General features: G+C 38.2%; 2 protein-coding genes across 2 annotated transcripts; both read right to left on the reverse strand.

The window, feature by feature from the left end:
* Window positions 1–92: 92 nt before the first annotated feature.
* On the reverse strand, window positions 93–2,939 carry LOC100176466 (transmembrane protein 87A). The gene has a single exon (XM_002130088.5). The coding sequence runs from the start codon at window positions 2,815–2,817 to the stop codon at window positions 910–912; it is 1,908 nt and encodes a 635-aa protein (XP_002130124.1). The 5' UTR covers window positions 2,818–2,939; the 3' UTR covers window positions 93–909.
* Window positions 2,940–5,061: 2,122 nt separating this feature from the next.
* On the reverse strand, window positions 5,062–12,766 carry LOC100177257. Its single transcript, XM_018813527.2, has 11 exons — window positions 12,662–12,766; window positions 12,276–12,379; window positions 11,984–12,072; window positions 11,448–11,574; window positions 11,098–11,164; window positions 9,796–9,911; window positions 6,916–7,598; window positions 6,441–6,596; window positions 6,063–6,127; window positions 5,671–5,834; window positions 5,062–5,266 (listed from the first exon to the last, which is right to left on the reverse strand). The coding sequence occupies exons 1-11, from the start codon at window positions 12,666–12,668 to the stop codon at window positions 5,120–5,122; spliced, it is 1,725 nt and encodes a 574-aa protein (XP_018669072.1). The 5' UTR covers window positions 12,669–12,766; the 3' UTR covers window positions 5,062–5,119.
* Between the last annotated feature and the right edge of the window lie 141 nt (window positions 12,767–12,907).

The following is a 12,907-nucleotide window of genomic DNA, read 5'->3' on the forward strand; positions in this document are numbered from 1 at the left end:
AAATTGATTGACCCTTTACTTTAAACTTAAAGGTACCTTTAAGTTTAAACTTTGTTTAAAGTTTAGCGTTTTCCATATTTTAAACAACCAAGTTCTCGTGGTACATTTGTATTTTCTCCACAAACACAGTTCAGTTTTAGTTTAAAAGCTATCCAAGCATGGTATAGGAATAATTCATAAATAAATATTGTTAAACAGCTTCAACATACTTTTATTTAGACTTTATATATTTTCAAAACCAACAAAAAAATTGTTATTAAGAATTGTAAAAGTATGTTCAAAACCCACTATGGTATAACATGCAAAATTTTGCAAAAGTAAAAGGTTTCCAAGTTGTCCAATTTAGCTTAAACAACTGTTGTTTTGTAGGACTGTGTAATTCTACGTAATTCTGAGCCCAGATTTAAACCAAACCTGAGTGTCAATAGTTATTATTAAATTGGATTAATGGGCAAACACTGGCCTACATCACATGTCCTCATGTAATATGTCATTGGACCGCACTCGTACAGAAGAGAATTAAATTGTAAAGCGGAAAACTTAATTTATTTCAGACACTTCATTCAGCATTTTGGGTTGTGATCTGTGCAATGGAAACAACAGTTTAATATTCATTATGCAGTAGCCAATATTACAGGCAATGCAAACTTTACTTAATAGTACATTTTCATAGATGATTTGTTGGTATAGCCAGTATCCTGTGTTGGGCCACCAGTCAGTATACAATGCATCTAGAAAAGAAGTTATATATATAAAGCTAAGCAACTCCGGATATATTTAGGCCAATATATATATTGTAAGCAGTATCACTGCGGTGGCAAACACAACAAAGATTTACAGACTTAAATAAGTTGTTCAGATTGCATTCACTTTGAGACAGCATTCATCAAACATAGATTGCGACAACCTTCACTCCATCTTGCTCATCTCGTACTTCGTCGTTATCTCATCCTCATCATCCGACTCCAACATCGGAAGCGCAACATCCGCGATTGTTTGAGGAATATTCTCCTCGATCCATTTCAAGTCCTCCTCTGTTTTATCACCTCCTGATCTCTCAAACTTCTTCCCTCCCCGCATCTTCACCGTCTCTCTTGCTCCTCCCGACAACATCGGCTCCTCGTCCTCATCCGAGTCATTCCCATCCACCATTGGAGAATAAGCGTACCGCTGATTATTTGCCGTCGGTCTCCATAGAATCATAATAACAAACAGGATAACAGAGAACAGAAGATGCCAGAATGCTGTTTCCATCCATAACTGAGGCCAGTCCACCATACAACGAACACTGTGAACTCTCCACGACCAAATAATCATAATTATTGATGCAAGAACACAGAATATAATTGCGTTGGAAAAATGTCGGTAAAGGGAAAGTTTTGTCGTGTTTCTTCTCAAGCGAAGCGTCTTCATCGTCTGCAATAAACTCATGAAGACCCACCAGCATATCACAGCATCTAATATAGCAAGTGGAATGAATGCAAGAATCACTGCTCGATTATTGGGATCATGCAGAGATGAATCATTACGAATCATGGCTTCAACAACTGCAAGTACAAAGTACAATCCTCCAACAACTATAATACGATGCAGCATTGGACCAAGTCTGGGCTTAACAATTCCAAATCCCAAGCTGACAATAATAACTAGCATTCTAGCAAGGGTTCGCTTTAGAGCAGAAACAATTTCCGCAAACTTTGCTGCCCCTATAACAGATATCCCAGTCTGATCCACGCTGAGAAATTCCGAGTAGAACACGGCCTTTTCAATCATGCCTAGCAAGATGACACCACCAATCCAGAACTGAACTCTAAGTAGATCTCTATAGTTGCAAGCACACATTACCAGCCATAGCAGAGCATATATGATGTATGCAATACACATACACATATAGAAAGTAAGCAGGGGGTATTCATGTGCAGACAAATATCCAACAGGGCTCTTTAGTTCAATGGTAACTTCATAAGCATCATCACTATGTATATTTGTTGTAAAAAGATAGAAAAGATAATATGAGCGCTCAGGTACAACTGCTACAACATGTTTGGCGTCTTTAGGAGCAGGACACTTAGACTTATCTGTTGCATCAACACTTTTGTCACTGCCCGCATCAGTCTCTTCAGCGTTCTGTTCTCCAGGATTTGCTTCACCATTCTGGCTTTCTTTAGCTGGTGTTTCACTATTACTTGTGGCAGTATTTTCAACATCTGGTGCAGCAGTAACGGCATTTTCTGAGGCCACATCATCTTCTGTGTCTGAACTTTCACTTGGTTCATTTACTGCAGGTGGATCACCAACTTCCCGCTTCTGAGTGTTTTTCTTCTCGTCTGGTTTTGCTTCAGTTGTTGGTGGTTTAGTAGTTGGTTCGACTGTTATGTTCTTCCAGTCATTATGGCAATGCAATATGTTGTTTTTATCACAATATATTTTATCATCTGTTGTGTGTTGATTCCCGTTTATGACATAGTTAAGTACATATTCTCCTCTTACATTTTCAGATTGGTATTGTGGTGTGTATGTAATATGATTTATAAACGTACTTTGCCATTCTGAAGAAGGAGCCGAAAACGCCCCAAAACAAGAAGAACTTCTCACCTGCCAAAACACCTCAATGGCTTCTGTGCTGGCACATTTCTTATCTTTGCCAACGATGGCAACTTTTACAATCGAATCTCTGTAGAGAGTTTTTACGATGTATAAAGAGTTGTCAGTCTTGGTCAGAGTTCTCTTGTATATACCTTGCTCAGGTGCTGCAAGTTGGCAAACCTTGAAGCAGAGGCAGCAGACCAATGTCTTAAAAACTGCACTGGCCTTCATGGTTTTGACAAATCAAACCAGAAAACCCTTTTTCTTTACAAGTTAATTTTTTTTACTTAGAGATGCATTTGTATCTACAGTTGCATACTGTGAAGATCTGCATAAGATAAGACATAAAAATGTTGTCTGCTTAATTATTTTCAGATAAATAATACAATATTAAAAAGCTTTTCCATTTTAACTAATGTATTCTTTTTTGGTGCTAGTGAAGAATCTTCCCCCCACCCTATTTGCCTAGGTTAGGGGGTTAGGTGTTGATGGTTAGGGGGTTAGTGCCTTAGTGGTTATAGGGGTTCGTAGTTATTGGTTATAGGGGTTAGTGGTTAGCAAATAAGGTGGGGGAAAGCCTCTTCACTAGCACCCCTTTTTTGCAAATAATAAAAAAAGCATTTCACCCAACTAACGTGCTCGTCGGGTTACGATAAACGATAACAGGGGTGTTAATCGAAATGGCTTTATTTACAATGCTAAACCGCTTACCATAGTATCCAAGTTAAGCATATACTAGAAATAGATTGAATCTTAAGTTTTAATAAGCATATATGCCTAAGCTGATTATCTTTTTGTTTCAATTAAAATGTTCATATACGAAATAAATCCAGCTTACATTTTCACACATGACTCTGACATGGCAGTTACTGCATCATAACATCTTAAAAACGCATGACCGCTAGGTTTACAGTTTAAACATTTTAAAGCAAAAACGGTACATAACATAAAATAGAACATTTTATTGATATTTAAACTAATATTGGCCATATTTAAAGTTTTTTATTCTTTAAATTCTATCGTTTTGATATATTTATACATTTTACTTGAATGGGTAAAACAAGCACAAATTTGCGAGTATCTTTTCTAACACGCAGCACATACGTGTCGAAACAATAAAAAACTACGACTTCAGTCCAGACTTGCGAATATACAAAACCGAAGTGGTTTCTACTTTTTAAGCATTGCGGCTAATTATAATGTTTTTGTTGGTACCATATTTTGTGCATGAAAGACGCCAGTAATTATTTTAATAATTTATATTACTAAAACACGATAATTTATGGTTTATTGTCGTATGTCCGTTACTCTGCTGTAGGCCTACTGTGCTCGGATCAAACGTGCAGAGCACATCGCCAAGTTACCGTACTTCCCACAAATATATATTCGTATTATGGTTTTATTAAGCCGACTGTCGTTGCCCCGACACGCGAGATTGGAACACTTACGAGTTGCCATGTATGTTACTTTGTGTTATTTTTTTGGATTTTTCATGTATATGGCTGATAATTTGGACAACCCATTAGTGACCACTGGGCTGGAGCAATTGCCGTGAAGTGCCTTGCCAAAGAACACATACGCCCACAATGGTAGCAACGTCGAGCCTTGAATCCATTGCCTCTGGGTTACAGGCAGGCGCGCTAACCACTATACCATGCCACCCACTTGCAATCATCCATTTATTTTTTCAGAAAGCACATGAAGTGAGGAAAGCCACAAGTGAAATAATAAAACCATGGTCACCTGGAATCCAAACCACCAGAATATTGAAGTCTGGCTAATGCATCCCACTGCGGGTAGAGGTATTGTATTTTACTAAATATAGTGTGTTTGTTTTCTTTGATAAGTAAATAGGTTCTGTATAGTTATAGGAATATTTAAAGGCTTGTATGTCAGCTGTTTAAACCAGTCAGCACCATAATTTTCTATTCACTCATTTATAAAATTGGCTCGGTTCGGACGCAAAAATCCGGTCCGGAATCGACGATCGTGCGGAATCCGGATACTGCTATGTGTACATTACGTTTTTTTCGCGCGTATCCGAATTCCGCATGCGGCACCGAAATCCGGACAAAACAGACAAATCGGACGAATTCCGGATACTGTGTACAGCCACCTTAATTCGTAATTATGTAAGTAATTTAGAAGGCACCTTTGTTTGCTTGTTTTTATGCGAAATCCGGTTGGGATTTGTTTGAGTGGCCGCCGTGGTAAAAAAAGGTCGTAAACTTCGCTACAAAACGCAGTAATTGGACGCCAAACTTAATTAAACCTTGTCCTAGCTTTCCTAAGCCACATTTCCGCCTCTACATTTGAATAATTCCGTTGCAGCCAGTTGCCAATGTGGGGCAAAATCTCGTTTGGATTTAGGAGTATAGCCTACCAATTGGTTTTCTGTATAAGGCCGATTCGTGTTAAAAAATGATTGAAACAAACTAACCCAAATCTCGGGACACAAAAAAAACGTTCAGACAATTTAAAATGAAAAGAATTTATTACTTGGAACTTAAAAACTTCTCCGAATACATTCACATTATATGTTACAAAGTTTTCGGTATCTTGGAAAGGAATCTTTTTGCATTAGTTCAAATATTCGCAATTGAGCGGCTTCAAAAGTTTGATTTGTTGGGCTATGAAGTCTGGTCGCGATCGCCTTTTTTGTTTGTGCGTCGAGGTTTACCTGTAAGAGAGAAAGCTATTGTTTACTAAATGCATGTGCAGCATACATTATCGCGATCCACCTGCACTACATGGTTGAGAAATGGACTGTATTATACACCTCTAGTGTTTAGTGTAGAGTTATAACACGGGTGTCTTCTTAACTATATACAAGACACATCACATGGTGTATTCATACACCTCATGCTCACTGTCGAGTTATAACATGGGTGTCTTCTTATACACCAGACACACATGGTGTATACATACACCTCATGTTCACTGTCCAGTTGTAACATGGGTGTCTTCTTATACACCAGACACACATGGTGTATACATACACCTCATGTTCACTGTCGAGTTGTAACATATAAATGCCATCTTTTACACCTCATACTTTGTACATTCAGTCTGTCATAAAGTTACCTCACTCTTAGATCCCGAAACGATATACTCCATGTGTATGCATTTAGCCAACTTCTTGAGCTTGCTTGGTTTCTGGAATTTATATTCTTCGCATTGAAGCCAGAAGTCTAAGTTTTCTACGCTGAACTCACCAAGAAGGAACTCGCGGAAGGAGTTTGTGCTTCCTGAAAAATGAAACGGTTTTGAAATTTTATTGAGTGATCCTAAATAGAACTGTGGGGTAAGATGAGACACTTCTGTTACCACTCTAATCGCATATTTCTGTTCATGATTTTTTAACAATTATCAACGCCCTTTTAAAATCGTGGTATACGATTGTATAGTTCTTCAAATGTTATTTGTTTACCACACCCTGTGTGATCATACCAACATGAAATGGAATACGTTCTTACCTTTATTTGATAAAACGTCCGTAAGAGTAATCGCTGTTATGGTTGTTTCAGTTGTTAAAGCTTTTCTGTAAGAAATGTTTGACGTTATTATACAGAGCTATACGTGTACACATATATAAGTAAAAAAAAACAATACAAACCAATCACGCCCAATAGTTAACACTTATGGTAACTCGTAAGCTGGCACGAGGTGCATGAAACAGTACACCTGTGTTAATGGTGTTATAACGACTGTCGTTTTTCGGCCACGCGAGGATAAAATAAATTACATTCATTCATTCAAGTTACATACGCGGTAGTTCGTAAGCGAGGACAAGGTAAAGTTCTGAGTACTGAGTTTACCAACGCGGGTAAGTTCATAAATAAAGGTTGAATTACTTTTTTGATTTTCTGATGCTTAAACTTCTTCGAAATCGACATCTATTTGTTTTTTTTCTTGGGGTCGAGTTTCGACAGGAATGTCCCGTTTTCCCCGAATGCTTCTTCTCTGTTTCGGGCATTTTTCGCTGTTGAAACCATGTCATAAGGTTGGATCTGGAAATTAAAGTAACAACGTTTTATTTAAATTTGATAAAGTTATAGCATTAAACCCAAGTTCCACAGCGTAAGACCTGAAACAATTAAATATATCTATAATGAAAATATCGTAGTCGGATAACTTGTAATAAAATGGCTTTCTGTTATAGTTCCCGGTTTCTTTAAGAGAGCCACCTGTTCTCCTAATAAAATAAAATGGCTTTGCTCATTGCTAGTCTACGATTGTTATTTCATTGAACACTTTGCAGCAATCAGACCTCCGACAAAATCAAGCATGTGTCGGCCTGCTAGTATAAGCTTAGCTTGCTTTACTTACATTGTTTTTGATTTTGTGCTCCTTCCATTTTCGTTCCAGTCTCTCTGTGAGGTTCCTTTTACCCCGAGTTCCCCCGACGGCATCTTTACCGCCATCTCGTGACGGAATTGCATCAAGCTGTCAAGGGACAATCGTCTGCTTAAGGGGCGGCGTGAGGTTTCCTCAACCTTTTGTTTGGGAACACTGGACTCTGCATCACTGTTGAAATCAATTTTCAATGGCAACACTGAAAAGTCTTGATCGCTGTTGCTGTGGTAACCACGGTCCGACGATGGTGACGTACTTCTTATGTCATCTGTGATGTCATCGAATGGTGTGAATGGCGTTTGTTTTTGCAACAAAGGCGTTGATTGTACGTCATAACTGTTCTCGTGTTTTGCGTAACTTTTTCGTGATGTCATTATTTCATCCGGAGTGTAGTTCTTCGGGCGCAAATGTCTTCGTCCTGTCGGTGTTTTTGGCACGGAAAGGTATTTTCTATCACCAACAACTTCGCATGCCCGACGCTCCACAGCTAACTTCACAATTCGCTTCACAACGACTGGTGAACATACGATTTTTATAGGGGACAGCGGAGATATCTGGTTGCTCATTATCTCTGCTCGCCTTGCTACTGAAACTGCAACGTTTCCGATTTCAGGTTTTAATATTTGTTTCTTAGACGAAGATTCCCTTTCGCTAACCTGAAAATACAAAATAGTTAAAACAAAATATAAAGGATGATTTTCACATAAATATAAATTATTTATCGTTCAAGATAATGATCATAATAATTAAAATATAAAAAGATGCGTTGACGGGTAAACGATAGTCGCTGAGACAAGCTATGAATAACATTATTAAAAATTCACCGCGCAGTTATATATATATATAAACTCATATTTAAGTAATGCGCCCTGGCCTAAAATACCTTGGGCGTACTTTAATAAGATAACACCCATTTAAAATATAAGGTTGAACACGCTTATTAGGGTCGGGTAATGGGCCACTCTAGGGTCGGGTAATGGGCCACTCTAGGGTCGGGTAATGGGCCACTCTAGGGTCGGGTAATGGGCCACTCTAGGGTCAGGTAATGGGCCACTCTAGGGTCGGGTAATGGGCCACTCTAGGGTCGGGTAATGGGCCACTCTAGGGTCGGGTAATGGGCCACTCTAGGGTCGGGTAATGGGCCACTCTAGGGTCGGGTAATGGGCCACTCTAGGGTCGGGTAATGGGCCACTCTAGGGTCGGGTAATGGGCCACTCTAGGGTCGGGTAATGGGCCACTCTAGGGTCGGGTAATGGGCCACTCTAGGGTCGGGTAATGGGCCAACTCTGGCCTACATCTCAGATCCCTTCGAGCCTCTCATATTAAGACCTCACCACTTTAGAATAAATTCCTCTCTTTTACCCATTTATCTCCGGTCTGCAACGGCAGTCTGTATTGCTTGCTGTCGAAACCAACTGAGCTAAAATACTCGCGGACCAGGCTTTTCTACTTGCTCGTGATGGTGTTACATAAAATGCGAAAAGTGCGGCCTTTTTTCTTCATGCCATTAAACTGATTGAACCAACGTCCGTAATATTTGAATGCTACCAGCCGTTCCAAATAGATCGATTTTTTAAAATTTAGTGTACGTGACTTGTATAGAGTAGAATCTATGTAATTTTGTTTTCGATATTCTGCTGTTATATTTAAAGTGACTCCTTTTTCATTCATTTACATCTTACATAAGGCTGGTATTTGCGTAAGCTTGAGTTTTTCACACTTCTGACACACAGTCTCTTTTACAGAAGTATTTGCCAAACAGACAGAACCGCCAGACAATTAATAAATTACAATCTGATGTCCTTAATCCATTGTTTTCCTTGTGCGCGCAGTCTGTTGTGTAACTTAGAATTTCACATATGTCTCTTATGGGGCCAATAAACCTGAAATTCGCTCAATCTTATACGTTACTATAGCCGCTCCTACGTAAACCTATCTCCCTCTATCGGCTGACGGGTTAAGGTAAAGAATATGCATCAAAAATACCAAACGCGTATAGATAGCATAAAACACAATATATTGTGATTATAATAAACAAATATCACTTGTTTATTCCCTTGTGGCAGGCAAAGGCAGTTCTTTATAACGTGAGCTTTCTGTTTTTGCACTTTTTGGCGGTTTACCAGTTACCGCGTATACGCAGTATAGGATGGGAAAAACGGGACATCTTTAGCACATAATATCCAAGTATCCTAATCGTATTTTAAACATTTAACGACGGTATATTGGAGTCGTGAGAATACGGTTTTATAATTCTTAATTTACTAGCAAATAGGACGATAAAAAATGATAAGCGGTGTCTCATCTCCCCCACCCTAGTATAAATAACTTTGTGTCTGGTTGTGATATTCACAACCTGTGTTACACAATGACATAATTAACCGTCACAAATAAATAATGACGACCCAAAAGACTGCGACCAATCATGTTATTTATCAAAAGATTATTATTCTTTGATAGGTTTTATGATGTCTTTACAACCATAAATGAGAGGTGGATTACAACCATAAATGAGAGGTGGATTACAACCATAAATGAGAGGTGGATTACAACCATAAATGAGAAGTGGATTACAACCATAAATGAGAGGTGGATAAGGACCAGATCTACAAAAACTATAAGTTAAAAGCAGTATGTATTTAAAAGTCTCGCAACTTTCGCTACGTCCTTTCAATAAACTAAAAACATTTAACAATTTGTTAAACAAAAAAGCGGCAAAGACACCTCCTTTCCGTGTGAATGTGTACGAAGAGATAAATTAAGTTTATATTATTTTATGTTTCCGATATTCGCACACAACAGGCGTCTGAAATCTAATCCTACTCCGGGTAATAATATAAAGGTACACCCCACCTCATAATAAGACGCGTCTTCATATTCTTGATGGAAGGCATGAGGGAAAGTAGTTGTTTGGGGTGGTAACTGGCTTGCGGGTGTTGATACGCGGTTTGGAAAAGGCGTTTTTGCGCCTGTTTATAAAAGGGTAACACTGTAATACCACCATTGGTAACTACGTAATGTATATAAATTCCTCCTATATATCCGTAACTATATGATGTATATATATAGTAGGGTGGGGGAAGATGAAACTCCTTTAGCACATAATATCCAAAAATGCTGATCGCGTTTTAAGCAATTAACAACGGTATATGCGAGTCATGAAGATACGATTTTATAATATTTGAAATGTTCTTTGTTTACTAGCAAATGGAACGAGAAAATATAATGAAAAGGTGTCCTATCTTCCCCCATCCTACTGTACCACCATACGTAACTATAGATTGCATATATACCAGCATCCGAAACTATATAATGTATATATACCATCACCTGTAAATCCTTTTAATGAGAAATATTTAATGAGAACTTGCCTAAAAAGAGACTTTAATACACGCTACATAAACACGCTCGTAAAACTAGACATTTGAACAGCTTTTAGTTACAAATTACAATGATAGACAGCTCACAATCACTGTGGGGTAAGATGGGATACCGTTGGCACCTAAATCCGTATTTCTTTGTCGTGTTTTGAATAATTAAAATTGTATGAAAACTTGTTCCGCCTTACCCCACTTTTCTATATTACTTTTCTCAACAGTTCACAAACCTTTAAATATAGCAATTTCCTGTATGTTTACTTTAATGGGGAGGCAGCCGTTTATTTTTTGTGATTTATTTACATTGATTACCTCCAAAATAACACTATGCGGCTTATTTTGCCCGCTGGTAAAATAATGAGCGATATCACTCATGCCTTATGTTGGATGTCAAATGAGTATGAGTCGTTTCTCCTGGCGTGGCAGGTGGTTTTAACACGGTTGTTCTGTTTCATGTCCCTACGAGTTACCACGTATGTAACTTTGTGGGTTATTTTGTTTGTATGGATAACAGCTTTGTATGGTATCATAATGTGCTTTATGACGTGTCTCCAGTTATTCCCGAAATTAGCTGCTGGAGTTAAATGAATGATTAAATGAATAATCGTATCACATTTATCCTCCCGTGGCAGGACAACGTCAGTCGCAAACACGGGTTTCTGTTTCCCACAGCTCGAAGCCGCCTACGAGTTACCATCTGGGTGCTTTTAGTTAAGCGTTTGGAGTCCGAATCCCACGTCACTATGTTATAGAAAACAATGTAACTTATAGTGCTAACCTGGTGATCTTCGGTGGGTTTTGGAACTTATTCTTTCAGGTCGCAACCTGTACCAGTCGTGTAGAACCTGAAAGAATGGTGATTTCAAATTTGTCTCTTCATTAAAAGTATGAAATGTGACATCCTTAGTATAGTATAACAATTGTTGTTAATGATGAAGGGGTGTAACTTATTTGTTTAATTTTGCGATGGTTCTTAATGTATGGTTATCAATAACCCAGTATAGTGACCACTGGTTTGGAGCAGCTGATGTAGTGAAGTGTCTTGCCCGAGGAAACACTCGCACCCAAATGGTAGCAGCCATGAGCCTCGAACCCATACCTATATGACCTAAGTAAGCATATAATTACCTGTTTTCCTCTAATATTTCTGATTTCAAAACTTATTCGACCTATTGGTTCGAGTTTGCCAGTGCGTCGGTGATTTCCCCAAACCGATACCACAATGCGTCGCCTGCTTGAGATTCGGTTAACGTCACTGGAAATGTAAATTGTTATTCGCTGTCGTTTTTTTTGCAATAACAGCACCGAGTCTCTAAAAATAGCAGCGTCGACCCCGTTACTTTCTGGTGAAAGGCAAATGGTAAAAATAACATTGTTACGTTTCGTAGCCACTTTTAGATCGCGTTGGCAGCGGCAGACTTAAAATAAAAACAGGTGCCTGCTGATTAAGGCTCCGTGGTCCATAATACCAGGGCTTTTACTTTCTGGTGGCATCTAAATCCCATATTTCGAGATTTTGTTTATATCAAATACCAACGCTCTTATATAGCGTTGTAATGGATATATACGATATATTCTTTGTTTAATACGAAATGGGACGAGATATATAATAAAAAGATCTTCTCCGTCATTTCTTTAATTCTATACTTTGTTACAGAACTTACAAAGTAATGCATTCGTGCAGAATCAAGTTGTGTGACGTCATCGGAATGAGTTCGCTTTTGTGTGAAACGGATGAACTGCCAATATGGGCCTAGAATTCAAGGTATAAGATCACTAAGGTGTTTACTAAACGAACAATAAATAAACACGATAAAACAATCTTAAAACGCACATAAAGAATACTTCAAAAGTCAAACAGAAAACCTACAAACATAAACACATAAAAGCCACGAGTAAACATGGCTGATACACGGAAGACCTGATATTGACCACATCACCATATTATCTTACTACCTTCATATAAATACTAGAATACCTAACTGTTGATATGCCTCTGATTCCCATCACGACCAAAGTCGCTTTGTTGTAAGATGCGGTGATGACGATGCGTATTTGACCTGTAAATTATAGGCGGGTGACGTATATGATATGATGTCATAGTGACGTATGTTAATATATCAGAGTAACGTATATTATGACATTATTATTACGTATGTTGCGACGTCATCGTGACGTATGTTTAATGTCATCGTCGGGTATAATTTGACGTTATCATGACGTATTAACATAGACTGCAAGAGAAGAGCGATTATGTCAATATTCAAAATTATTCAACTTAAGATTCATGTTCATCTCTGTTATTTTGCACAAAAAGTCGGCTTGTAAAACACATAGTTTACCTCGCATAACTTCGTTCGTCGACAACTTATTATTCCACCTGTTGAATTATGTTTTATAAATAGACTGGTCCTTTTTCTCAAAACAAGGAAAACCCGCGCAACACAATAGAAAAGACAAACAACAATTAAGCTGTAGGTTTGATTCGATAACGAAGTGTGTTAATCTTCTAATTCTCGATCGTTTATTTCCAACACGTTAACGCTATAATACAGAACACAATAGAGATGTAATCTTGCTAAAAGAAA

The sequence above is a fragment of the Ciona intestinalis genome, chromosome 9, assembly GCF_000224145.3.
Source record: "Ciona intestinalis chromosome 9, KH, whole genome shotgun sequence".
Taxonomy (NCBI): domain Eukaryota; kingdom Metazoa; phylum Chordata; class Ascidiacea; order Phlebobranchia; family Cionidae; genus Ciona; species Ciona intestinalis.

Excerpts from the sequence above, each read along its gene's own strand:
- LOC100177257 (XM_018813527.2), bottom strand. Across the intron at positions 11,165-11,447 it reads GAAATATTAGAGGAAAACAG|GTTCTACACGACTGGTACAG; the intron begins GTAATTATATGC and ends CCATTCTTTCAG. Across the intron at positions 6,128-6,440 it reads AGCATCAGAAAATCAAAAAA|AAAAGCTTTAACAACTGAAA; the intron begins GTAATTCAACCT and ends CATTTCTTACAG.
- LOC100176466 (XM_002130088.5), bottom strand. The coding sequence starts at position 2,817 with ATGAAGGCCAGTGCAGTTTTTAAGACATTGGTCTGCTGCCTCTGCTTC.